Source organism: Ahaetulla prasina, chromosome 3 (assembly GCF_028640845.1).
Source record: "Ahaetulla prasina isolate Xishuangbanna chromosome 3, ASM2864084v1, whole genome shotgun sequence".
NCBI classification, from domain to species: domain Eukaryota; kingdom Metazoa; phylum Chordata; class Lepidosauria; order Squamata; family Colubridae; genus Ahaetulla; species Ahaetulla prasina.
The window spans coordinates 73,694,622-73,720,665 of NC_080541.1; the positions used below are offsets into that span (position 1 = coordinate 73,694,622).

Below are 26,044 nucleotides of genomic sequence, written 5' to 3' on the forward strand. Positions count from 1 at the left end.
GATAATGTTGGAAAAGCTCTTCGCAACTTGAAACCATCTCTATCCATTGGACCTGATAGACTATGTGCTTACTTCTTAAAAAAACTTTCTACTAATTTAGCAGAACCCCTAAGTATAATCTTTGATAAAGCTTTCACAACCAGTTCCCTTCCCAATCTTTGGTCTCTAGCCACAGTCATTCCAATCTTCAAAAAAGGCGACCCCAGCTTAGTTGAAAATTACAGACCAATCTCCCTATGCTGCGTCGCCTGTAAAGTAATGGAATCCATCATCAACCAATACATTACCTTCCACTTAGAAATACACAACCTACTCTCAAATAAACAATTTGGTTTCAGAAAAAAAATATCATGCAACTTACAACTTCTCCACTATAAAAACCTATGGACTACAAATCTTGATCTAGGCAAAAAAATTGATACAATCTACATAGACTTCTGCAAAGCTTTTGACTCAGTAGTACATGATAAACTTCTCCTAAAATTAAAATCCTATGGCATTTCAGTACCCCTACACAATTGGATGTCTGTTTTTCTGTCTAACAGACAACAAGTGGTTAAAATTGGTAATGCTCTATCAAATCCTGTTCCTGACAAAAGTGGCGTTCCTCAAGGTAGCGGTCTTGGACCAACTCTTTTTATACTATACATAAATGATCTTTGTGACCATATCTCAAGTAACTGTGTTCTCTTTGCTGATGATGTCAAATTGTTTAACACCACTGACAATACATCTACCATTCAAAAAGACTTTGATCATCTAACTGCTTGGTCTAAAATTTGGCAACTCCAAATCTCAACCAGCATATGCTCAGCCTTACATATTGGAAAAAAGAACCCAAACACTAAGTACATGCTTGATGGACATTACCTTACAGATGACCCCCACCCTGTCAAAGACCTTGGAGTTTTCATATCTAATGATCTAAGTGCCAAAGCCCACTGCAACTACATAGCAAAAAAGGCTCTAAGAGTTGTTAACCTAATCCTACGTAGCTTCTTTTCCAAAAACACCACACTACTGACCAGAGCATATAAAACATTTGCTAGGCCAATTCTTGATTACAGCTCGCCTGTCTGGAACCCATACCATATTTCTGACATCAATACAGTTGAGCGTGTCCAGAGGTATTTTACGAGAAGAGTTCTCCACTCCTCCGTAACCAACAAAATACCTTATTCCACCAGACTTGAAATCCTGGGTTTAGAAAACTTGGAACTCCATCGCCTTCGACAGGACCTGGGTTTAGCTCATAGAATCATCCGTTGTAATGTCCTTCCTGCAAATGACTACTTCAGTTTCAACTACAATAACACAAGAGCTACCAATAGATTTAAACTTAATGTCAACCGCTCCAGTTTGGATTGCAGAAAATATGATTTCTGTAACAGAATTATCTGTGCTTGGAATGCATTACCTGACTCTGTGGTCTCTTCTCATAACCCCAAAAGCTTTAACCAAAATCTATCCACTGTTGACCTCACCCCATTCCTAAGAGGACTTTAAGGGGCGTGCATAAGAGCACAAACGTGCCTACCGTTCCTGTCCTATTGTTTCTTTCCATATATATATATAGTTCCATATATATATATATATGCTTATACTTCCTTGTTTCTCCTCATATATATGTTTATATACTATATAATCTTTTTGTGTTATGCTTGTGTATATTGTTATGACAAAAATAAATAAATAAAAATAAATAAAATAAAAGTGTGGTAGTGGTGTTTGGACAATGGCAGCGATGTGATTGTGATGGTTACAGCAACATCCCTCCACAAGAGTCCGTTTCTCATGTTCTTTGGGAAAATTAAATGCCCACTCTTGCTTTAGGCCGAGGCCTACTTCCCATCCAGCCACCCAAGGGCCTGCCCCATGGAATTTCTCCAGGCATCGGCCTGCTTCCAAGTGACTATTCAGCTATGCAAAGGAGCCTAAAGATGGTCTGTAGAGGTGATAGGGCAATTGCAGCCTGTAAACCAAGGCCTACTTCTCATCTGGCTGCCCAAGGAACTTGCAGGACTTGGCCTGCTCCTCTCCCAGCTCCAGGGCTCAGCAAGCACCCAAATTACCTTTCTGTTTTTGCCAAAGAGCCCAGCTGATGTGATGCAATGTGAATCTCAGCTTTCTGACAAGGCTGCCTGCCTCATGGCAACCTTCTGCAAGCAAGTATTACTTCTCTCATGAGCTCCTTTTTAAAGAGGCACCACAAGCTTCACAAACAAATGAAGTTGCCTTAAAATGGGGGAGCTTTCTCCTAAAACAGTACTAGTAACTCTATTTTTGGTAATTATGACAGGAATATAAAATTGAGTGAAATAAGCTTTTTACCTTTCGGAATCCATTAACTGAAGAAAGAACAATAAAACAGTATCTTTACAAAATACTAAATCTAAACAATACAACGTGAAATTAACATTATGGTATATTATTTTCAAAAAAGAATTTATCAGAGATAATACTATTTTTATATAAATATATCTCACTCTTTAGAAATAATTTAGACAACACTTTTTTCCTTTTATGAACTATACCTACGAAGGAATATGTGTGAAACTATTATTAGGGTAGACATGGTTTTCTTATATTGGCAAAAGGTTAAATTTTGTCCGAATTCCCACAGAAGGCGTTAGAGGAAAAAAGGGGATACTTTTAACATTTACATGATTTACGTTTTACTGGGGTATTCAAAACTCTGAAGTCTTCTCTCCATAACAGAAGATTTTTAACTTCGTATTTTTGGGATATAACACAGTCAAAAGGTAAAGGCTGCTACATTTTTTTTGGAAAAGTAAATCCAGGATGATAGTCTCAAGTTCAAGTTACCCTGGAGTATTCATGTCATTGGCTGGTCATTGTACTTCTGCTTGACTCAAAGGATTCTGTTTTGAAAACATTCTTAAACTCTACTTTTCCATTGGCTGACTGTGTTTTTTTCAATAAAGCCGGCATCTAAAAAAAGGAAAAGATAACAGAATGAGGACTGTGAAAACTGGTGGGGAAATTAATGTTGTGCTTAAGTAAGCAAAAGGAAGGTTGCTTGCATAGTTAACTTGCACAGCCATATTTACCTCTTTCAATCTCATATGTAGAATGGGCTGATTCATTACGTATACCAGGGGTGTCCAACCTTGGCAATTTTAAGACTTATGGACTTCAACTCCCAGAATTTTCCATTTGAAGTCCAGAGATCTTAAAGTTGCCAAGATGGACACTCCTGATCTATACTGTACTTCTGCTTATGAACATTGGCAGCATATCACTATTTATTTGCTTAAAATATGTCAAACACTAAATGTAATATAGTATCCTTGGAAAGAGTGAAGTCATATCCAATTAAGGTGCAAAGGGAAAATCTGGCTTGTTCTTTAGTCAACAACTATGTATACCTAAAATATGCTCTCAGAATCAAATGGAGGTTTATCAATTGTGTGTATCTCTGCTAAGCCGTGTACAACCACTGTTAAGCAGATTAAGCTCTTAAAGGAATACATCTGACTTTTTAAATTGGAGCCTCCCTTCAAAAGCCTGTCAGAAAGCAGAAGTTCATTCTGGCTGTTATTAAGAATTCTGCCTGAAATTATGATGTGTTGTCTTGGAGGGTAAATGGTGCTGTGATCACAGCAGGAAAACACAATTTAACCAGACAAAGTAGCAAAGCCATACTATAAAGAATACTCATATATAAAGTACATTTTATATATGCTTGCAAGCATTATGCTTGCAAGCATTATCAAGAACAAAAAGCTAAGCAATAGAAATAAGGATCTGAATAAAGCTTGTAGATTAACATCACCTGCACTAAATACAGAGGAGAAAACTAGAAAGACACAATAATTCATTGTCCTGTTTGTTTTATTGATATCCCACCTTTTATTCAGGAACTCAAGGTAGTGTATTCCCTCCTTTCATTCCTCCCCCCCCCCCCCGCCCCCAGTAACAACCCTGTGAGAAGCTGTGACAGACAGTGATCAGGCCAAAATTGGTTAAGGGTGGATTTGAATGTGGGTCTCCTTGGTGCTAGTCCAATATCTTAGGTACTACAAAATACTGCATTCCATGTACTGGAAATTAAAAACTCCAGTCAGATACATGGCAAACTAAACCTCTTCCATACAATAGATCCAGAAGAATGGTTCTCTTCCCACGTCAAGACAAAAAAAATCAGATCACAGCTGTCCTCTATAATCCCAGAACAAGGAATAACACCCTGAATTTATAGGAATACAAGAATCTGATCAAATATTAGAAAAATATATGACACTCATGATTCAAACTGAGATTTGTTGATGGTTTTATTCCCTGCATATGAGAATTTAGCTAAAATGTTGGGGAGGGAATGAGGTAGCTTAATGTAGTAAAAGTGAAAGCATACTTACTGGTGGGAACATTGATGGTTCTAGATGCCGCCCAAGAAATGTAAGCAGGCGCCGCCAAATTAAGCCACTGCCTAGGAACATAATTCCTGTCACCAGCCAAAACATTCCATGGTTCTAATATGGAAAGAAATCACAATGAGTGATTCCCAACTCGGACCCTTCATTAGTTTTTAAATCTTACCGCATTTTTAAAAATGACTCTTAACTGAGGATATCAGGTTTATTTACTCAGAAGTAGCATTTAATACATCACTCTGTAGGAATGACATGGAAAGTAAACAGATCCCTGGCATAAACAATGGATCCTTTTCTTCCCATTGGGGTTCATTAAACAAAGACAACGGCTTTAAGCTTCCTCTTTTTGCCTAATTTACTCCATTGGACCTTGTAGAAACTTTTTCTGCCCTTTAAAGAGGATTGGCTAAAGAAGACGGCTTTTGTTCAGATATGGTTATGATCACTAGTGCAGCTTGCACCAAGTTGAATTGCTAGCCTTTTGATGTAACCTGACATAAAACAAGTACGACAGCGATTCATCCCATAAAGAAAAATGTAAACCATAAATAGCTTGAGCATAAATAGTCTCAAGCAATGCTCTTATGCTATTTATTAAACAGTGAATATTCTATTGTCAAGTTCTAAAAGCCAGTTAATGCAACAATGCAATTAAAAGCAGCCTTTGTGGCTTTACTGGAATATTTTACTAAAATATCTAGAAATGTTGTTTTCAGTATTGTTTCTCACCTCTTCAAATGATGATTCCAAATTCATACCAAATGCTACTCCCATCAATCCAAAAAGCGAGATTGAAAAAGTACCCATGGTCAGCTGCAAGTTTAACCTCATCATAACATTACGGTGGCTAAAAGGATAAAATATAACTCTGATAAATTGACGGATTAAATGTGACTGTTAACATTTGCTTCAGAGATGTAAACAACTTTAAAAAAGATGCTCTTTCATACTTGCTCCAAGGAGTAGAAACCCAGTTTACAACCAATTTTTTAAAAACATACCACTAGCCACTACCATTTAAATTTTAAACAGTTTACCCAACCTACAATACCATCCATTTAATGCTACTGTTGCTCTAGAGTAGCAGAGTTTTTCAAGCTTGGAACCTTTAAGGATGCATGGACTTCAACTCCCAGATGTCCTCAGTCCACACAGTCCATCTTTAGAACCAGTAGTTTAATTCAAAAAAATTAATTCATCAAAACCAAAACAGGCTTTGTCAAGTTAGCACTGATAATGGAATGTGCATATCAATATAATTTATTAAAATAACCAAATAAGTTATATGAATACAAAATAACTTTATTCATTTCATCTGAGAAAAAGCCTTATAAGCAATGCTGTTTTTAAATCTAAATATCAAGGAGTTTTAAACAGTGTATGTTAAATTTTAACAATATGTTCCACACAGCTAACCTGTCTAAGTTGATAAAGATGATACTTTCAGAATCATCAATCAGTATTTTAAGTTCCCGGGTTTCATTCATAAGATCTTCTGCCTGCCTGTAGTAATTTTCCAATAGCAGTTCCATCTCCTCCACGTGGTCAATTCCAGAGAGACTCGCCTCACTGTGAACAATAACCATAAGACCCATTGCAAACAGAAGCCAAAGTGATAGTATATGGCAGGGGTCTCCAACCTTGTCAACTTTAAGCCTGGCGGACTTCAGCTCCCAGAATCCCACAGCCAGCTTTGCTGGCTGGGCAATTCTGGGAGTTGAAGTCCGCCAGGCTTAAAGTTGACAAGGTTGGAGAGCCCTGGTATATGGCAATAAAATAGTAAATGAAAATTCAGTTTTTATCCAGTTCTTTCTAGTTTAAAAACTGAGGATCATTATCACTTGAATGACATCTACTATGAATGTAGTACTAAGAATATTTCACAATTAGGAAAAATCTTTAGTTTTGCACTGGATCAGCAATATTGAATGACATCCCATGTCATGCATATTCAAATTGGGGCTTTCACTTTTATGGCAGAAAAAAATGTTTTTCTATCCTGGCAATGAAACATGATGTATTTATTGTAGAGAAATTTAACAAACTCCTGATTAACATGTTTACCCAACAGATCATATTCTGTTCTTATTCTGTGGGTTTTATATTTCAAAATATTTTTAAAGTGGGATTTTCAAACTAGAATGGCCTTATTAATAATCTATGTGGAATACAAGCTTGTAACCAAACTTATCTTGGGCCCTTTTTAATGTTTATAAATTATCTTTACCCAGAAAACAAATGGATAAACATATCTTTAATAAGAAGCATAGAAATGGTACAATAATGTGATAAATGTTGTGGATATACAGTACTATATTGGAATAAATCTAAAATTGTGTAGTGGTGATAATGTAGTTACAGTTAGGCAAGACAGTAATTGTAAGGTAATGATCAATTGGTTTCTGATTAACTAGCATTTGATATGCAGTTGTTTGTGCAGTAGAAAATTAAGACAATTGGGAACTTGACCAGTTTAAAAAAAATAAGGAACTTATGCTTCCTCTATCTCAAAATCTTTGAAGTGAAATTTGGACCATCAAAAACACTCTTTTACAACTTATACTTACAATACTTCTGGATCTGTCCATTTAGTCAGACACAGTTCTTCCATGACTTCTTTGTCATCTAGGATTTCCAATATCGTCTCCTTGAAAACTTTAAGGTCAGTTTCTAATTCGGACAAACTGAAAGATAAAAGCATAAGAAACATATCATAAAACATCCCATGAGCTTGCTGTTAAGACTTCTTTCTGGGTCAAGTCAAAATCCAAAGTGCAAGTCATTCTTGAAATCTCTTCACAGCTGAGCAATAATGTGGATCATTTATGCTTAAAGGAATGCTCACCATCCATAAACATTTACAGCAGCTTCGTGTTATATGAAGCCACTGAAATAAGAATATGTCATCTGGTTTAACAGATACAAAAATATCTTTCATTTAATATGTAATGAAGTTGCTACCCAAAAGAACGTCTTTGCCTTTATAGGTCAGTCGGGATTTGTAAGAATCTGGTCACCTCTCTAATGTAGCAGAAAAGGTTAAGTGACAATAGCTATACAACTATTAGATTAATATTTTTAATGTTACATTAATGCAGCACTTTCAAATTGCTCTATTTAAGACTTTTACAAGTGACTATTATCTGATTTTCTTCTATTGTTAATTTTTAGTTTTCAAAGGCACCAAAACATTTCTCTTTGTCATGCTAATAGATTGGTAATATAAAAATTAAAACAGGAATTTAGATAGTTTATTTTTATATCAGGCTCAAACAATTCATCTGTTTCAGTAATAATTTATATTGTCTTATTTCCACAATCATATGATGTTAAACTGTTAAATCAAAAAGGATATTAACATCAAGTAGAACTGAACAAATCAATTCAGCATTCAAGACAACAATCTACAGTACTTTTACCCCTGCCTAATATTTGATTTAAGCAATTTGTTGTAATAAGTAGTGTAGTTGTTATATAATTCAAGAAACTGGCTTACTGCAACTTACATGAACAAGGTAATTGAAGAGAGTGAAGGTAGATTTGCTTACCTCTTTCCATTTTGCAGTAAGATATGGACTTTACTCCTATCCAGGGACAAAAGCTTAGGATCCACTAAAGCATTCAGAGTTTCAAGAATTTGAGGCTGCAGATGGCTAAGTTTGCCATTCAGGTAGCTGATCTAGATAACAACATGATCCTTCATAAGAATTAAAACAATTCTTTTAGAATGCCTTCTAAAAAGTCCTTTTGTCCAGCAAACCAGACATATAATCTTGAATTTATAGCAAAGTTGGTATTGCAGGCTGAAATATATGCAGAATACCCTTCCACTGGAAATATACCTAGACCAACCTTATCATTATATGGTGATGCAGGATGGGGTCTTTTATTATTTCTAATTGCTACTGATTTAAACAGTGAATTTAATGCTATTATGATATTATATTGGATATGCAATAACTGTGGTGTGTGTATGTATGTATGTATGTATGTATGTATGTATGTATGTATGTGTATGTGTGTATGTGTATATGTGTGTGTGTATGTGTGTGTGTGTGTGTGTGTGTGTGTGTGTGTATGTATATATATATATATATATATATATATATATATATATATATATATATATATATATATATATATATATATATATATATATTTGCACTCAAAACTGCTTCTGATACATGCCAGTTATTACACTGCATTTTTTTTTGGTTTACACTAATTACAGAAGTTGTCAGGAAACACAATTTTTAAGTAGCAACAACAATAGCAATTAGACTTATATACCGCTTTACAGTGCTTTGTCACAGCCCTCTCTAAGCAGTTTACAGAGTCAGCCTCTTGCCCCCAACAATCTGGGTCCTCATTTTACCCACCTCAGAAGGATGGAAGTCTGAGTCAATCTTGAGCTTGGTGAGATTTGAACTGCCAAATTGCAGGCAGCCAGCAGTCAGCAGAAGCAGCCTGCAGTACTGCACTCTAAAAACTGCACCATCATGGCTCATACAAAATAAATTAATAAGGATGGCCATCTGAAGTAACCTACAGAAAAGGACTGCCTTTTAGCCATCTCATACAAGTAGTTCTCAACTTATAACTATTCATTTAGTGACCATTTGAAGTTATGACAGTATTGAAAAAAGTGACTTAGGACTGTTTTTCACACTTACGACCATTGCAGCATCCCTGTGGTCACGAAACCAAAATTTGGATGCTTGGCAACTGACTCATATTTACGATGGTTGCTGTGTCAGGGGTTATGTGATCACCTTTTATAACTTTCTGACAAGCAAAATCAATGGGGGAGCCAGATTCACTTTACAACCGTGTTCTTAAATTAAGCAACTGCAGTGATTTACTTAACGACTATGGCAAATGGGGCAAAACTCACTTAACAACTGTCTTGCTTAGCAACGGAAACTTTGGGTTCAATCGTGGTTGTAAGTCGAGGACTATCTATATTTATCTGCCTCCTTCAACAAATGATTATAATGTTCTCGACCCAATGTACTCATATATGTTGGACTTAAAAGTCTCAGATCTCTTGGGAATTTGGAGTTCACCATGTCCAGAGGGCTCCAGTTGGGAAAGGTCACAACAATCGCTCTCCGTACAGCATAAGCATGCTCACCCAATACTGCAGCAGTGCTTCTATAGCTCTGAATTCAAATGGCAAAGAATATGTAACTAGTTGACCTTCTCCAGCTAGCTGAGATGCCAGTTCTTGGAACAGCCATTTTTCCAGATTTGTATTGCGATAGTCTAGGATTAGAAGATACTCTGGTGTTATCACAGCCTTCAAAAACTAAAAGAAGCAGAGAAGAAAATTAGCCAACACTCAATACTTGTTATGTTTTTTTCAGTTGCTCCACAAATACTGTCTAACTACATCCCCAAACAGACTTGTTTAACATATCCTTTGGGTTATAAGATGAAAAAACATTTTAAAAAAACAATCAGGATTTCTTATTACTCAGACTCGCAGATTTCAAGAGGATTTCCTCCAATGCAAATAGGTGTAAAATTCTGGGCTGTTTCAGTGGTGGTGCTTTATATGTCTTGTGTTTTGTTTTCTTTATTGCCACGGTCCTGAACTTCAAACTGTCTCCTATTTTTATTTTTTTGCTTCTACTTTTTGTGAGTTTTGCTCATTCAACCATAGTTGCTCGTTTTTATTGTACTGATTCCATCTTTCCCCCAAGTTCTCCTATCACATACCCTCTGAAGTTGATTAGGTAAAAAAAGACTGTCTCAAGATCTTCTACTAGGTTCCTTGATAAAATAAAAATATGAGCCTAGATCCTTTTGACACAATATAGGGCTTTTTTTTTTGGGCATTTATATCCCGCCCTTCTCCGAAGACTCAGGGCGGCTTACACTATGTTAAGCAATAGTCTTCATCCATTTGTATATTATATACAAAGTCAACTTATTGCCCCCAACAATCTGGGTCCTCATTTTACCTACCTTATAAAGGATGGAAGGCTGAGTCAACCTTGGGCCTGGTGGGACTTGAACCTGCAGTAATTGCAAGCAGCTGTGTTAATAACAGACTGTCTTAGCAGTCTGAGCCACCAGAGGCCCATTTTGTATCAGCTCCTCTATACTGTGCTCTTTCTCTCCCATTTCCATCATGTTTTGCCATTTTAAGTGGTGCAATTCAACTTTAAGAATTGGCTCCTGAGTTTGCTTCACCTCACCACATCTCCCATTCCAATCTTTTCTGAAATACTGGTTCTGCACAAACCACAAGGCAGAAACTCCTTTTACTGATTATAGGCAAGGTGTTTTGGAAGACTTTGGGGAGAAGGAAGAGGTAAACAATATTTTACTTATTTCTTTTCTACCGTGCCTGCAACCCAACATTGTAAATGAACCCTGCATTTCATCTGTCACTTTCCATCTCTATTCCTGCAGCGTTTTCCCCTCTGTATAGCATGAGTCAAACTTCATCTATGCTTTCTACATCAGGGGTCTCCAGCCTTGGCAACTTTAAGCCTGGCGGACTTCAACTCCCATAATCCATAGCCAGCAGAGATTATCTAGAATCTCCGACTAGGAAAGAAAGTGCGTTTAGATCTGTCTCTCAATTCATTTATGGACTATTGAAACTTTCTCCTATCTGGCCCAATGCCAGATGAATTATTTTAGCCCTTCCAATTTTTACAATATTTTACTTATCAGTAGATAAAGGTAAAGAAATATGTTACTTCAATTTACCATGTGTAAAAATTTCAGAAGTTTTCCAAATAACTAAAAGCTGTTTTCATATATTTTTCTCACCTCCATTCTCATAATAATTTTGTTGTTCCTGGGTGTTATATTTACTTGATGTTGAAACCGTAGATCTCGGGCTTGAAGACTTAGTTCCTGATATAATTCTGTTTTCTTTCTTTCTGCCCCAAAAAGAAAGTATAGAAATATGAAATGAAAATGTTGACCACTTGAGACAAGCAGTTTATTTCTCAAAGTTATCACTTCAACAAATACAATAATTATCTGAAGTTTAACAGAAAGTATTAACCATTGATGATAAACTGCCCAAAACTATTAATGTTGCAATTATCTATTTAAAAATTCTAACATGGCTGTAAAATATTATTCTTGAATTCGTAAGTAAAAAAGAATTCTACATACCATAGGAGATAACATTGCCTTCTTTATCAAATTTCATCTAAAGGGAAGGAAATGGAAAATTTTAAACAAGACAACAGCACTTCCTAAAATTAAATAAAATTTGTCCTATTTAATATGGGTAGTATTTCCACTATTCATAAGTATCACATATAATTAAGAAATTTCTATTGAATTGTATATATTCAGAAATAGGGCAATAATTGTAAAGTGAATAAATAAAATGAATTTTATAATTCACGTAATGAAAAGTGCTTTGAAAAATACACTGTTTTCTGCTATGGGTTAGAATGGTAGATGTGGACATTATTTTATAAACTAAGATGTCCAAACCGAAACTAGCATAATGGTTAACAGTATGAGAATAAGTCAACTGTCTGAAAGTTTTATCGCAGTTTAATTCTAAAATGATAGACTTCGAGATGTCTCTGGAGGGATTGGACTTCAGCTCCCATAATCCATAGCCAGCAGAGATTATCTAGAATCTCCCGACTAGGAAAGAAAGTGCGTTTAGATCTGTCTCTCAATTCATTTATGGACTATTGATACATACAAACTTTCTCCTATCTGGCCCAATGCCAGATGAATTATTTTTAGCCCTTCCAATTTTTACAATATTTTATTTCTTATTTCTTTTCTACCGTGCCTGCAACCCAACATTGTAAATGAACCCTGCATTTCATCTGTCACTTTCCATCTCTATTCCTGCAGCGTTTTTCCCCCTCTGTATAGCATGAGTCATACTTCATCTATGCTTTCTACATCAGGGGTCTCCAGCCTTGGCAACTTTAAGCCTGGCGGACTTCAACTCCTATAATCCATAGCCAGCAGAGATTATCTAGAATCTCCCGACTAGGAAAGAAAGTGCGTTTAGATCTGTCTCTCAATTCATTTATGGACTATTGATACATACAAACTTTCTCCTATCTGGCCCAATGCCAGATGAATTATTTTTAGCCCTTCCAATTTTTACAATATTTTATTTCTTATTTCTTTTCTACCGTGCCTGCAACCCAACATTGTAAATGAACCCTGCATTTCATCTGTCACTTTCCATCTCTATTCCTGCAGCGTTTTTCCCCCTCTGTATAGCATGAGTCATACTTCATCTATGCTTTCTACATCAGGGGTCTCCAGCCTTGGCAACTTTAAGCCTGGCGGACTTCAACTCCTATAATCCATAGCCAGCAGAGATTATCTAGAATCTCCGACTAGGAAAGAAAGTGCGTTTAGATCTGTCTCTCAATTCATTTATGGACTATTGAAACTTTCTCCTATCTGGCCCAATGCCAGATGAATTATTTTAGCCCTTCCAATTTTTACAATATTTTATTCTTATTTCTTTTCTACCGTGCCTGCAACCCAACATTGTAAATGAACCCTGCATTTCATCTGTCACTTTCCATCTCTATTCCTGCAGCGTTTTCCCCTCTGTATAGCATGAGTCAAACTTCATCTATGCTTTCTACATCAGGGGTCTCCAGCCTTGGCAACTTTAAGCCTGGCGGACTTCAACTCCTATAATCCATAGCCAGCAGAGATTATCTAGAATCTCCGACTAGGAAAGAAAGTGCGTTTAGATCTGTCTCTCAATTCATTTATGGACTATTGAAACTTTCTCCTATCTGGCCCAATGCCAGATGAATTATTTTAGCCCTTCCAATTTTTACAATATTTTATTCTTATTTCTTTTCTACCGTGCCTGCAACCCAACATTGTAAATGAACCCTGCATTTCATCTGTCACTTTCCATCTCTATTCCTGCAGCGTTTTCCCCTCTGTATAGCATGAGTCAAACTTCATCTATGCTTTCTACATCAGGGGTCTCCAGCCTTGGCAACTTTAAGCCTGGCGGACTTCAACTCCTATAATCCATAGCCAGCAGAGATTATCTAGAATCTCCGACTAGGAAAGAAAGTGCGTTTAGATCTGTCTCTCAATTCATTTATGGACTATTGAAACTTTCTCCTATCTGGCCCAATGCCAGATGAATTATTTTAGCCCTTCCAATTTTTACAATATTTTATTCTTATTTCTTTTCTACCGTGCCTGCAACCCAACATTGTAAATGAACCCTGCATTTCATCTGTCACTTTCCATCTCTATTCCTGCAGCGTTTTCCCCTCTGTATAGCATGAGTCATACTTCATCTATGCTTTCTACATCAGGGGTCTCCAGCCTTGGCAACTTTAAGCCTGGCGGACTTCAACTCCTATAATCCATAGCCAGCAGAGATTATCTAGAATCTCCGACTAGGAAAGAAAGTGCGTTTAGATCTGTCTCTCAATTCATTTATGGACTATTGATACATACAAACTTTCTCCTATCTGGCCCAATGCCAGATGAATTATTTTTAGCCCTTCCAATTTTTACAATATTTTATTTCTTATTTCTTTTCTACCGTGCCTGCAACCCAACATTGTAAATGAACCCTGCATTTCATCTGTCACTTTCCATCTCTATTCCTGCAGCGTTTTCCCCTCTGTATAGCATGAGTCATACTTCATCTATGCTTTCTACATCAGGGGTCTCCAGCCTTGGCAACTTTAAGCCTGGCGGACTTCAACTCCTATAATCCATAGCCAGCAGAGATTATCTAGAATCTCCCGACTAGGAAAGAAAGTGCGTTTAGATCTGTCTCTCAATTCATTTATGGACTATTGAAACTTTCTCCTATCTGGCCCAATGCCAGATGAATTATTTTTAGCCCTTCCAATTTTTACAATATTTTATTCCTTATTTCTTTTCTACCGTGCCTGCAACCCAACATTTTAAATGAACCCTGCATTTCATCTGTCACTTTCCATCTCTATTCCTGCAGCGTTTTTTCCCCTCTGTATAGCATGAGTCAAACTTCATCTATGCTTTCTACATCAGGGGTCTCCAGCCTTGGCAACTTTAAGCCTGGCGGACTTCAACTCCCAGAATTACCCAGCCAGCAAAGCTGGCTGGGCAATTCTGGGACTTGAAGTCCGCCAGGCTTAAAGTTGTCAAGGTTGGAGACCCGTGTTCTATATCATGGCCTTGCAGAGGAATACTTACCACTGAAAACACTGGTGCCACACTGGCTAAAGTAGCCTGAGTCACCTCTGTACTGCACTGCTGAGAAAGAGCATCTAAAGTGAATAGAGAGAAAAACAAAGAGAAACGCTATTAATAAAGAGTAGCTATGTGAAGAATCAGCAGGAAAGTTGTTCAGTAATAAATACCACCCACCTTGAGAAAAGATGTTATAGATAAAATATAATTTCCCCCCAGCTCAATTCCTGGTTATATTACAGACACAAAGAACAGTTTTATTGGCAACAAGTTAGAAGAGATGGATTTGGTCTGAGATGTTTTTCAAATTCTAACTTTAGCCTACATCCCTGATAATCCCTGAATATCTCCCATCCAAGCACTAATCAGGCCCACCTACTTAGCTCCTAAACCCAGGCAAGATTGGCCAGGCTTTGTCACAGAATACAGATAATCTATTTTTGGCATGATCAGCAATTGTATAATATTAGCACCCTTAGCTTACAAATCTATTACTGATCAAAACTTTCACAGGTCTTGATGACAAATTAGATTAGCTTGCTCTCAAAAAGTAAAACAGTTTGGTGATTTCTAATGAATTCCTCAAGGAGACAGCAGAGGACAAGAAATATTTGTGCGTGCAAAAGTCTCCTTCTCTTCAAGGTACCGTATTTTTCGGAGTATAAGATGCACCTTTCCCCCCCAAAAAAGAGGGTGAAAATCTGGGGGTGTCTTATACTCCAAATGTAGCCCCACCCAGCTTCTCAAACGGAGGTTTCAGAGGCTGAAAGAAGCTTCAGAAAAAAAGCCCCCAAATAGAGCTTCAGAGGCTTTTTTCTAAAGTTATGTTTTGGAGACTTTCAAAGGCAGAAAAAAGTTTTTTCAGAAGCAGAAGCAGGAGTTTCAGAAGCAGAAAAAAAAAGCAAAAAAAAAAAAAAAAAAGCAAGGCACAGAACTAACAACCAAGGAACCTGTTGCTAAAATTCACCTCTGGGAACAGCTGATTGGGGGACCAATCCACCTACCAATCAGCTTTTTTCTTATTTTCCTCCCCAAAAACTAAGGTGCGTCTTATACTCTGAAAAATACGGTATGTATCTTCAAAATTGCCTTCAAACTGTCCAGTGATTGAGACAAAGTTAAGAAAACGAGCTCCTTATATTACAGCGAATTTGTAATGCTTTGTTTAAGCCAAAGGATTTGATTTGATAAGATTTGAGAAATAATAATAATTTATACACATACTTTCTACTGATGATAGGCCTTTCTGCATTAAAAGTTGAAGAGCTCACTAATCTTTAAATCAGCATTAAAATGAACTGGAATGAGGTCTGTGGTCAATCTGAATCTTGACTATACTATCCTGTTCTAATCACTATAAACCCTTACTTCCCTCCAGGGTAATGTCTGATAAACTCTAGATTTTACATATCTTAGTTTTTCCTAAGACAATGCCAAAACAAGATGTGTATTTGGGATGGGGGACACTATTTTAAGTCCATGACTCAAGTCTGTTTTGTTCTTTGGTTAGCAATGAGATGATGGAGACAGAGCCCCTTCCGTTCCCAAAAGACATGCTAGTGCTGGGACTAGCTACAAGTGGGGCAAAGCCCTTTTTTATTTGCATTTTCTGTACACCATGTGTCATTTTGATGATAAAGCATACTGAAAAAGGTGGGATAATGCAGCATTCCGTCTGTGATGGCAATTTTAATTCAAAGTTTCATCTCAGAAGGGGGGAAAAAAGAGAAATGTTATTTTGCCTGCCACCCTTTATCCTGATCTTGATATTCATTTTAAGGTCAAAATAGAGCCTCCACTTGGTTGCATGTAAACCTCTGAACTTAATTGGAATTCTTGAAAGTTAAGAAGTAAAGAAAAAGTGGGAGTTATATACCGTATATACTCGAATATAAGCCGATCCGAGTATAAGCTGAGGTCCCCAATTTTACCCCAAAAAACTGGGGTAAACTGGGGACTCGAGTATAAGCCGAGGGAGGGAAATGAGGCAGCTACCGGTCAGGAAAGCCTCCTCCTCAGCCGAGAAGGCTGGCGGCTCCCCGCCCGCCTCTCACTGCACCGGCAGGGCTCCCCCGCGCTAATGCAAAAGCCCGCCAAGTTTGCACCATCCGGTATAATGTGAAAAAAAGAAAAAAAAAACAAACTCGAGTATAAGCCGTATATACTCGAGTATAAGCCGAGGGGACGTTTTTCAGCACAAAAAACGTGCTGAAAAACTCGGCTTATACTCGAGTATATACGGTAATATCCCACTGTTTTTGTACAGCTAGCTTAATCTGGTAGGATTGGGGCACTCCACATTCCATTGATTAAACAATGCCATCTGTCTAGACTCTGGAAACATTTCTGTAGTAGCACTTGCCCTCTAGAATGAAGTCCCACTCCAAATGGCTCTCTACTGATATTTCAAAGACCACCAAAGACCTGGCTCTTTGCCCAGGTCTTTGGCTAGGCTAACTAATGACTCTGTCATCTTTTGTGTGTGTGCCTCTCTTGATTTGTTTTCTTTGTCATTGTTTTTTTGCTTTGTGTTGTTTTTGTATGTTGCTTTTTGTTCTTAAAATGTTTTTAACTGTAAACTAGAGTTGATGGGAAGCAGGTGGCATATAAATTTAGTATTATTATTACAGCAATATTTATACGCTAAAGGTTTCAACCTGACTTTTAAATTAACATTAGAACAGTATATGGCTCTCTGAGCTTAACTGTTTGCAAATGATTCATTACCCAACTAGATACAATCATCAGTACATTACCAAGCTCAGAGAGCACCAAGGAGACCACAGTTCAAGCCTGAGTAACATCCAAAAGGTGCTTTTTCAGGAGGCGACTGAGGTCTGAAGAGCAAAAACACCTTTGGGAGAACCACATCTGTATGACTGAGAATCTTCATAGACCCTGAGTAACATCTATTCTCTTCTATTGGAACATTTAACTATTTACTTTGAATGTTGTTGGTAACCATCCATTCTTGTTTAATTTATTCGGTTTTGTAAAGCAAATGGGTCATATTTTTATTTCAGGAGTATCATAAATTCCTAAAATTTACATCATTTGTGTTGTAAATGTTGTACCTTGATGAAGGTATCTTTTCTTTTATGTACACTGAGAGCATATGCACCAAGACAAATTCCTTGTGTGTCCAATCACACTTGGCCAATAAAAAATTCTATTCTATTCTATTCTATTCTATTCTATTCTATTCTATTCTATTCTATTCTATTCTATTCTATTCCATTCCATTCCATTCCATTCCATTCCATTCCATTCCATTCCATTCCATTCCATTCTGAATGCTCAAAATATGACTGCTACTAAAAGTAGAATACGATTACAATATATCCCTTGGAAAATATTTAGGCAGGATAAGAAAGGCATTCCAAAGAAGTACTTTTAAGCAATATATACAAGACACAAATAATCTGAAATTTCTCAGTTTGAAACAGTTGGACACACATACAACATGCATTTTCTAGTTAGATTCTGAGTACAACAGCAGCATTAGGTAGAAATTATCTTGTTGGCTCTTTTGTATCCAGGCTGTTATAAACTCTGCAATGGAAAACACACGTTTCTCTATCTTCCATGCTTCCTGCAGGGCCAATAACAACTTTGGGGAAAAAACCACTGGACATATCTTGAAAATGATGCACACTCAATGGAATTTCCTTAGGTAGTTAAAAAAAATGGAAGAGCCTGCACTATGAGACTTGATGGCACTTTATGTGTCAAGGTAAAACAAGTTGTTTGGGTGCTTTCTGCTCTGTTCGTTAATGAAGATCATCCAGATACTAGTTGCAAACATACTTGGGATTAGCTCCACCCTATCAACCAACATTTTGCAACCAGCAGAATGTTTATCATTACATTATAAATTAAGCCAAATACAGACTTATGACTACAATTGAGACCAACATTTCTGTTTTTAAATGAATTTTGTCCCATTAAACAGTTCACTAAAGGAACTGTTGTACACTTTCAACATACTTAGTTTAACAATAACAATGGCTGAAAACCCCATCACGAAAGTTTCATTCATCATATTATGCCGCACACCATCACTCAAAAACTGTAAGGACTGGATTCAAAGCCCACATTGATCCAAACTCCAAACAAATCTGAAAGGACTGAAAATCCATTCAGCTGCTCAAAATACAGGCAGTGCTTGACTTACAGTAGGTCATTTAGTGACCATTCAAAGTTATAACGGAACCGAAAAAAGTGACTTAGGACCATTTTTCATAGTTACAGTCTTTGTAGCAGCCCCATGATCACGTGATCAAAATTCAGATGCTTGGCAATTGGTTCAAACTTATGACCACTGCTATGATTCAAGGCCACGTGGTCACTTTTTTCAACCTTTCGACAAGCAAAGTCAACGCGAAAGCCAGATTCACTTAACAACCAGGTTACTAACTTATCAATGTCAGTGATTCACTTTAAGAACTGAGGCAAGAAAGGTTGTAAAATGGGGCAAAACTCTCTTAACACGTCTCACTTAACAACAGAACTTTGAGGTTCAATTGTGGTTGGAAATTGAAGACTACCTGTACAATACTCAGTAAGCCTTTTTTTCCCCCACTGAGTACAAGGAAGTTCAGGCTCGTTAAGTCTGTGCGGAAAAGTCTAACGCCTCAAGATGCAAAGTTGTAGACTTTTTTTTTAAATCCTCACTGGGGAACTTCGTAGCACTTTAGAGCAGGGGTCTCCAACCTTGGCAACTTTAAGACTTGTGGACTTCAACTCCCAGAATTCTAGGAGTTGAAGTCCACAAGTCTTAAAGTTGCCAAGGTTGGAGACCCCTGCTTTAAAGGATATCCACCCTGGACGCCCAATGGCTCAATCCTTATTCATACCCGGGTGCAGAGATTTCTGCTGGAGTTCATAGGACTCAGGCAGCAACCCGCTGTGCCTCTTCTCTAAGAGAATAAACCCGTGTGATGTATTTCCCACAAAGGCAGCGCAGACGGCCACAACGACGCCTGCGGGCACCACTTACATGCGCAAAGTAAGGTCTGTCCGCCACTTCTGCGCCACCGGCACTTTTCGGATCCGCACCCCAGCGGAGCCCCGCTTGGAAAGCGCCACGAGCTTCCACCCAGGAGCGGACCACAGCGGCTGCTGCAAGTGCAGCAATGCCGCCTGCCAAAGAAACAGTGCACGCCAGGCCGTAGCCGCTGCCTCAAAAGCCGGATACACTCCATGTCTGCCACCGCTCCGAAGGCTTTGCGCCTCCAATACGCGCAGCTTCCGCTACCGACGGACGTCGAAGAGGTGGAGTTGCGGCCAAATTCGCTCCGGAGGAGGAGCTCGTCCGCTTCGGCCTGCGGCGGCAGCGGCTGACGGGAAGGGCTGCGGGTGTGAGAGTTAGGAGCGGGACGTAGCGGGAATACCGCAAACGCAAGATAAACGCAGTGCTTTGTGCATGTAATACAAGTTGAGGCAGGGCCCGAAGATGTTGGATGTTCAATAAATTGCGGCCTTAAGGCTAAGTGGAATTTTGAACACCACCCCCCTCCGGAGTTAAAAATAAACGAACCAAAGAAAAACAAAATATATATTTTTTTCATGTGGACTTGGCGATTGCTGATTACTAACCTACCGTAATAGGGTATCTTTCAAATTTTCTATTTGCGCTGGCAATAAGAGACCTGAGAATTCATAATGAAATCTTAACAAAGTTTCGAAGATGCTCATAGTATCATAGAATAGAATCATAGAATCATCTATTACAATGTCCTTCCTGTCGAAGACTACTTCAGCTTCAATTGCAACAATTTTTTTTTATTTATTTATTCATTTTGTCACAACAATATATATAAGTATCATACAAAAAGATTATATAGTGTATAAACATATATGTGAGTAAATATTATTATTATTATTATTTATTAGATTTTTATACTGCCCTTCTCCCGAAGGACTCAGGGCGGTGTACTGCCAGAAATAAAAACAGTAACAAATACAATTTAAAATAAACAGTTAAAAAACTTATAAAATTGGCCAAAAATTTAAAACATATTAAAAATTTTAAACCCATTAAAATACATCCAAAAAATTAAAATTTAGAATTTAAAATTTAAGCCAACCCCGCGCGAATAAATAAATACGTCTTCAGCTCGCGGCGGAAGGTCCGAAGGTCAGGCAATTGGCGCAAGCCAGGGGGAAGTTCGTTCCAGAGAGTAGGAGCCCCCACAGCCCCCACATATTAGGAGGAATAAGCATATATATAATATATATATTATATTATATATATTATATTATTTATAATATTATATATATATAATATAATATATATATATATATAATACACGAGCGTACAATAAATTTAAGCTTAATGTTAACCGCTCCAGTCTTGATTGCAGAAAATATGACTTCAGTAACAAGAGTTGTTAATGCTTGGAATACACTACCTGACTCTGGTCTCTTCCCAAAATCCCAACTATCTACCATTGACCTCACCCCATACCTAAGAGGTCTGTAAGGTGCGTGCATAAGAGCACAAACATGCCTACCGTTCCTGTCCTATTGTTTCCTTTCGTTATATCCAATTAATATAGTTATTACATACTCATATATATGCTTATAAATTGTATAATTATTTCATGCTTATGCTTATATATACTGTGTGACAAAATAAATAAATAAATGCTCGTTTGCGAATCGTAAAACAGTCACACAACACTTAAATTGAAAAAAAAATCAAGTCTGCTGTGTCGTTTGCATGCCACGTATATCTTACTTTTTTGTAATATTTGGAAAACGAAGCCGATATCAACTTGGAGACGAAGAAATTTATAATGTTCTATGATAATACTCCGTGTAGAACTTTTGCACACATATTTAGTATAGAAAGCTTTTGTAACACTGGTTCAGTGAAGTTTCAGCTTTAGAGGTTCCTGTTCTCTTGAGCAATGTGTTACCATTAGGCTCAAAAAAGCCAACATAGTACCTACATTTGGGAAAGCCAATTAATGATAACTCAGTACAGATCCTGATGGCATAAGTATTTGAATTATTTTGTGACTGTGGAATGGGGTGCATGTTTCTAGGACCACGAGGTCAAGTTGTTGGTATAGTAATAATAAATTAATTCATGAACAATGCAATGCCCTCTTCATTTTTTCCATTTTTTTTCCTTAATCTCTCTTGGTGTGAATAGACATAAGATGAAAACACAAGTCTGTTACAGGTGAAGAAAAATCTGCTTGGATCTCTAAAACCTTGTAAATTATTTTTGTGTAAAAGAACTGTCATTTTGTGTGCCTGCGGCAGGTGGCAGTATGTTAAATATTTTGGTGTTAGTAGATGTCAGGACATGGTTCTCAAAAAAACAAAACAAAACGGATGTTAATAGTGTCTGGACATTTATATGGGCAGCATATAAATTTAATAAATACATAAAAAGAACTATTTTAAAAGAACTAAGGGGCATGCATAAGAGCACCAGTGTGCCTACCATCCTTGTCCTAATGTTCCCTTTAATTGTATTCATTTTATGTATTCAATTCATGCTTATACTTATATATATATATATTAATATGTATTCGACAAAATAAACAAATAAACAAACAAACTTGTATGGAAAAGAAAGCAGCAATTCTGTATTATCCTGAGTGTGTAAATCGTTCTGGCCTATTACTCATGAGCACATTCTCAATTACTGTTGAGGACTCAGTAGAATTCACAAATTAAATATTTTCACCATCCATTTTTTTCTTGCCAGAACATATCTAGAAAAAGAATTAGATTAATACCAGACCATTAAAAGAGCATAGTTTCTTTCATTTAATTTCTTTGTACTCAGAAATCATTTAAAACAATTGTGATGTGAATAGCACTTTCCTGTGATGATTTGATGTAGGTTTGTTGGACATGTTTTACTGGTCATCCTCTATATCACTTTTAGGAAGTAGCCAAATTACTTTTTAACACACATACACAATTTAGTTTCAACAACAACCGTACATTTCTCTCATAAACAATATTGTGCATTGGTACACTGTATTTTTGGTGTTCTTGTTTCATCCACTGTCCTACAGATGAATAAAAAAGGAGTAGGAAACTCCATTTTAGAGCTACTCCTGCCTCTCATTTCTTTGTCTAGTGGCTGGAACTTAAACCTATGTAAGATTATAATAATTCTGTATTATTAGAGGAATAATATTTTTTTTTCTTTTTGTAGTCTAAGATTGTATTGGTTTTGTGATCTGGGCTATTTTCATTATATTGATTTTAAAAATACCCATAGAAAAGTGTATATATTTAGAAATAAAACAGCACAATTATTTTGCTAAAGTTTACTTTCATTTAGGTATATTGAAGCTCTTTCTTAGGGGGCACTGGGGCAACTTCTTGCAAAATCCACAACAAACATATTCGGAACAAGTTAGCAGCACAGCAGTTAAAACATTACTTCTCAACATACAAGTCACTGAAAAGCTACTGCTAGTGGCATTACATTCTGAAGCAGTAATATTCAAATGAAACATGGCTGCACATAGGCATAGTAGATATACCTGTCAATGCAATATATTCATGGCAGTGATGTGTGGTGTATGTGTAAAATCTCAAAATGGTTGCATTTATCAGACAAAACTGATTTTACTTTAGGTAGCTTAAAATTGATTTGACTTTAATAGATTAACTACCTGTCAGTGCAAATAGCTGTCAAATATTCTTAGACATTTAAATACTATTTCTTGCCTTCCAAGTTTTACAGTATAAATTATTTTCAAACTTGAGATAAAGAGCATGAACAAGGACTATAATTGACATCCCCCCCCCTCTCTCTATATATGTAGGTCTTTGGTTATTCGGGTTTTCTCCTCCGTAAAATTAGTAGTGTCTTGGTGACGTTTCGACAAAGTCTCATACGTCATCTTCAGGCTGGTGTTTACAGCTTCGTGCTTCTAGGAGCAAATACCTCTTGAAGCTGTAAACACCAGCCTGAAGATGACGAATGAGACTTCATCGAAACGTCGATGTACATACATACACACACATATACTCTCTCTATGTATACTCTATATATATACTCTCTCAAACCTATACATGGAATGCTTTGAAAACAGTGCTTTAGATAAATCTGAACTCAAACCCAAACTCTGGCTTAGATACGTAGATGACACTTTCGTAATTTGGCCACATGGAAAGGAGAAACTGGACAACTTCCTCACACATCTCAACAGCCTACACCCCAAAATACAATTCACTATGGAAATAGAAGCTAACAATCAACTCCCCTTTCTGGATGTCCTAATCTACAAAAAACCTAACGGCTCCCTAGGACACACCATCTACCAGAAAAAAACACACACCAACCGCTACTTAAATGCACAATCACATCACCACCCTGCACAGATCAACTCTGTAGCCAAGACTCTCATCTCCAGAACCAAACACCTAGCCGACAAAGACCACCTGAAAACTGAATTACACACTCTCACTAACATATTAATCTCCAACGGATTCCAAAGAAAAACAATTACCAACCTAATCCAAAGGGAGATTGCCCAAGAACCAAGGCACAGAACAAGACAATGGCATCGCCCTCCTCCCGTACATCAAAGGCACCACAGATAAAATCAGCAAAATTTTCCACAAACACAACATCAAGACAGCTTCTGCACAGACCAAAAAATAGCCAACATCTTAAGAAACCCCAAAGACAAGATCCAGCTAGAAAACCAAGGAGTCTATGAAATACCATGCAAAATCTGCCCAGCCACACATTGGACAAACTAATAGGAGAATAAATGCACGCATCGCAGAGCACAAGAACACATTCAGAAAAGAAGAAAAAACCTCCTCCCTTTTCTAACACCGTAAAGCCACAGGACATGAAATTGATTTTGAAAACTTAACACTACAACAAGAGAATAATTATGGAAGCCATCGAAATAGAGAAACACCCCCACAACATGAACAAACATGACGACACCTCCCGCCTACCAGACATCTGGAAATTATCCTTAGTCAAAAAACGAATCCCAGCCACAAAAATTAATACCAGACCCAGGATAACACACGACACCACCACCAATCATCCTCACCAGATTCAAACCCAAACCCATCCCACAGACGAAACAAAACCACCATCCAGAAGCCAGACCATGCTGGCACCACCGGCTGCTGCGCCCCCCTCCGATCCCCACACAAAGCAAGCTGACACACACCAGGAACACATGACAAGACCTCGGACTCGGAGCCAAACCAAAACCTGGGATGCTGCATCACAGCCATATGTTCAGGACATCACATCACAGAACTCCAGACGCCACAACACCAAAGCTCAGGACGTTACAACACAACCTACCACCCAGGATGTTACAGCACAAGACTCAGGAAGTCACATTCCCAGAACTCAGGACATTTCCAGGAAGACCATTACCACTACAGGAGGTCATATTCCCAGAACTCAGGATGTTTCCACACAGCCCATTAACCAAGTCGTTACAACACAAAAGATTAATAGGCACACAACTAGGACCACACCCACACAGGATGCTACGAAACAGATGACTAATCTGCAAACACCCACTCTATCTACCAATCAAGATGCAACCACACAGCCAACCAACCCGCTTACAGCAGCACTCTCCACCTCCCCACCAGTATTTATAGAGAGATGGCAGCTCTGACCACGCTTTGCTCGCACAAGCATGAAGCTGAAAGTACCAGCCTGAAGATGATGAGTGAGACCTTGTCGAAATGTCACCAAGATACTCTCAACCTTACACGGGAAAAGACCCGAATATATCTATCTATCTTTTATGTACACTGAGAGCATATGCACCAAGACAAACCTTGTGTGTCCAATCACACTTGGCCAATAAAAAATTCTATTCTATTCTATTCTATTCTATTCTATTCTATTCTATTCTATTCTATTCTATTCTATTCTATTCTATTCTTTAAGAAATGTATATACATATTATAACATTTATATAAGTGGAAAGTGGCTTTATTTATAAACAACTATAAGGAATAGCAATTCCTAGTTTTCAACTGTATTACATACTACTGGTATTCTATATATCACCGTACACACAATTCCAAAGCTAAAGCTGAGCACTGTAGTGATTAGCACTATCAAAACCAAATAACTTTCTCTATGTGGCATTACTTTTCCTCCCCACAGCCTATAGGTTGATTGGAAATGAAGCATGGATCAAACTGGGCCATGTTCCTTAGTTTATGGTCATTAATTATGGAATAATGTGAACAAATGGTATGTTTGTCTAAAAACTTCTCAGAGCTAGCTCGGAGCCATTGAGTCTAGCAGCACAACATTGCTATTTAAACATTGCTATTTGTCCCACTGACTAAAAAACAATAAATCATATAAAATTAAAAAGCACGTAAGGAATTTGTAGATGAAATGATAATGCTCCACTTTCATATGTATTAATTAAGGACTAAATTGAAAAACACAACTAGTGTTAACCAGTAACTGCAGTACATCAAAAGCT

General features: G+C 37.4%; 1 protein-coding gene across 1 annotated transcript; it reads right to left on the reverse strand.

Moving 5' to 3' along the window:
* Positions 1–814: 814 nt before the first annotated feature.
* Positions 815–19,807, reverse strand: MRS2 (magnesium transporter MRS2). Its single transcript, XM_058178253.1, has 11 exons — positions 19,570–19,807; positions 14,574–14,647; positions 11,535–11,571; positions 11,181–11,293; positions 9,529–9,702; positions 7,943–8,073; positions 6,962–7,078; positions 5,811–5,963; positions 5,124–5,241; positions 4,380–4,493; positions 815–2,952 (listed from the first exon to the last, which is right to left on the reverse strand). The coding sequence occupies exons 1-11, from the start codon at positions 19,772–19,774 to the stop codon at positions 2,842–2,844; spliced, it is 1,347 nt and encodes a 448-aa protein (XP_058034236.1). The 5' UTR covers positions 19,775–19,807; the 3' UTR covers positions 815–2,841.
* Between the last annotated feature and the right edge of the window lie 6,237 nt (positions 19,808–26,044).